Here is a 2,128-nt window from a genome sequence, read left to right on the forward strand (position 1 = left end):
CTTGGGTGATATTTGATATAGGTTGATTGTGGATGCCATATGTAGGCTGGGTAATATTCACTATAGGATGATCCTGAGTGGCATATATAGGCTGGGTGGTATCCAGTGTCTTCATTGTTGATCCTTAAAAAGTCAGAAAAAAAATGTGGATATAGCTAAAAACATCACACCTCCATCATCAACACTTTCTCTCTGGGCAGCCCAAGGAACTCATGTGGATAACTTTTTTAGCAGACCCTGGATAGAAACATGAATAGGATGTGTGTGTAAGGTGTCTTTAGAGAGTTTATTTTACTATGAAATAAAGCACATATCAATTGAACTATTAAAAAATATGCCATATTTTACTGTGGTTAGAACTTTATGGAAGTTGGCATAATTGGAGGTGTTTAATCATGCCAGAGAATGATAATGAGGCCTTCAAAAGTGATGGTGGAAGGGCAGCTGTAACTGAGGATGAAAAGGCTGGAAGTTTGCAGTGATGCACACAGACTTGGGGCTCATTAGCAGGCCCTGTAGAGCCTGGACCACTGGTTAATAGGAAATGAGAAACACTTGGAGGTTAGTTGAGAAAGAGAAATCTTCATGGCCACCACTGGCTCCAAAAACAGGAAGACCAAATTTTCCATTGTGCACACATGCTCACATCCATATAAGGAAGTCATCAACTTTTTAAAGAGGACTGCCATGTCTTTCCCACCATGTGTATGTTTCCTTGTGATAATCTACTTACGTGGCATTTCTCTGGAGTGTTTCGGTTTCTTGAGACAGGAACTGAAATCTCCCCTGGAGAGTGTCCTGAGACTTTGGACAAGTTTCGTGTTGCTCTCCCATTGCCTCATGGTCCTGATGGCATCAGGGTGACCCTCTCTCCAGGTCATGTTTTTTGCATAAAAGTAGAAAGAATACTGTTCATCAACAGTGAAGGCCCAGCGTCTATCAGTGAATTCTCCTTGATTATATTGAGATTGTGTTCTGACCTGCAAGGGACGATTACCTGCAAACGACACACAACAATATCACCTTCCACCCTTCATAGAACCATCACCTCCTCAATGGTCCAGTCTTTCTCTGCACACTTAGGAATCTGTATTCTTTCCTCCTTGGCTTGCTGTTTCTTACACATTAGGTACCATGTACCTTGAGGTTGGGTCAATAGTCAGCTCTTTTAGGCAGATACATCCACAACTCCCTTTCTACATAAACTCTGGTCTACCTCTTTCTTATCTACAGTCTTTATCTTTGCATTCTGTCTCATACTTACCCTGGGACTTGAATAGCCCTGATTCCTGGTTCGTCATCTTATCAAAAGTGTCTTTCAGGCTTTGGTACAAACCAGCACACACCTCAGTGGCATTTTCCTCCTGTTTTTCATCATCAAAATAAAAGAGAGACTTTCCATTCACTGAGCACTGTCCAGATGAGTTTCGATACTTGACAATGAAATTGCAACTTAGAGAATCTGGACCTGTGAGAGAAACATGCAGATGAGGTCTAAAGTGGGAGCAGGGGTCCATAGGACTCAAGGTTTTCTAGCACTCTGAATGTCTCTAACAGGAAAAGGTTCAGGAAGAGAAGCATCTAATGAAGAGGTCCAGCAGCTTCTGGATCCTCAATTCTGCGCCATCTTTAACTGTCTTAGGTTCGTAGGACTCCTCAAGTGTATATAGTGTCACCAGGGAGATTTATCTTGTGCTTTTAGAGACTTTTATCTACTTCTGAAGTATAAATATGTCAGACAGCATCCATGTTCCTGGGGATGAAAATCTAGCTGAACACACAGAGGAAAGGGAGGCATCATAGAACACATGGTAAATCTAACATGGAGCCTGGTGTTCAGAAAAGCTCCTGGAGGAATGCTGCAGCTCGGCATGGAAGGGGAGCTGCCAGCTGTGAGCTCAGTGCTCATCCCTGTTTCCACTGGGCCCCTTCACACAACACTGTTGGGCATCCGATCTCAGGTTCTCCCATGCTAAACCACACACTTAATCCATTCTCAGGGAGAGACCTCTGTCTGTTTCTGACCTGCTTGAAGCCCCAATCTATCTCCTCTTAAGTCTTTGTTTCCCAGCAAACTTATAGCCCCTGATTTCCCAGACTTTCACTAACAGCTAAAGAGGACACAATA

General features: G+C 43.0%; 1 protein-coding gene across 1 annotated transcript; it reads right to left on the reverse strand.

Annotated features, from left to right (window-relative positions):
* Positions 1-733: 733 nt before the first annotated feature.
* LOC114615634 (histocompatibility antigen 60b-like) lies at positions 734-1,468 on the reverse strand (the record flags this gene model as incomplete). Its single annotated transcript, XM_028761312.1, has 2 exons — positions 734-997; positions 1,265-1,468. Coding segments are annotated over 2 exons (468 nt in total), but the record flags the coding sequence as incomplete, so codon positions are not given.
* Positions 1,469-2,128: the final 660 nt, after the last annotated feature.

This window comes from Grammomys surdaster, unplaced genomic scaffold, assembly GCF_004785775.1.
Source record: "Grammomys surdaster isolate TR1022 unplaced genomic scaffold, NIH_TR_1.0 127628, whole genome shotgun sequence".
In the NCBI taxonomy this organism is placed as follows: Eukaryota; Metazoa; Chordata; class Mammalia; order Rodentia; family Muridae; genus Grammomys; species Grammomys surdaster.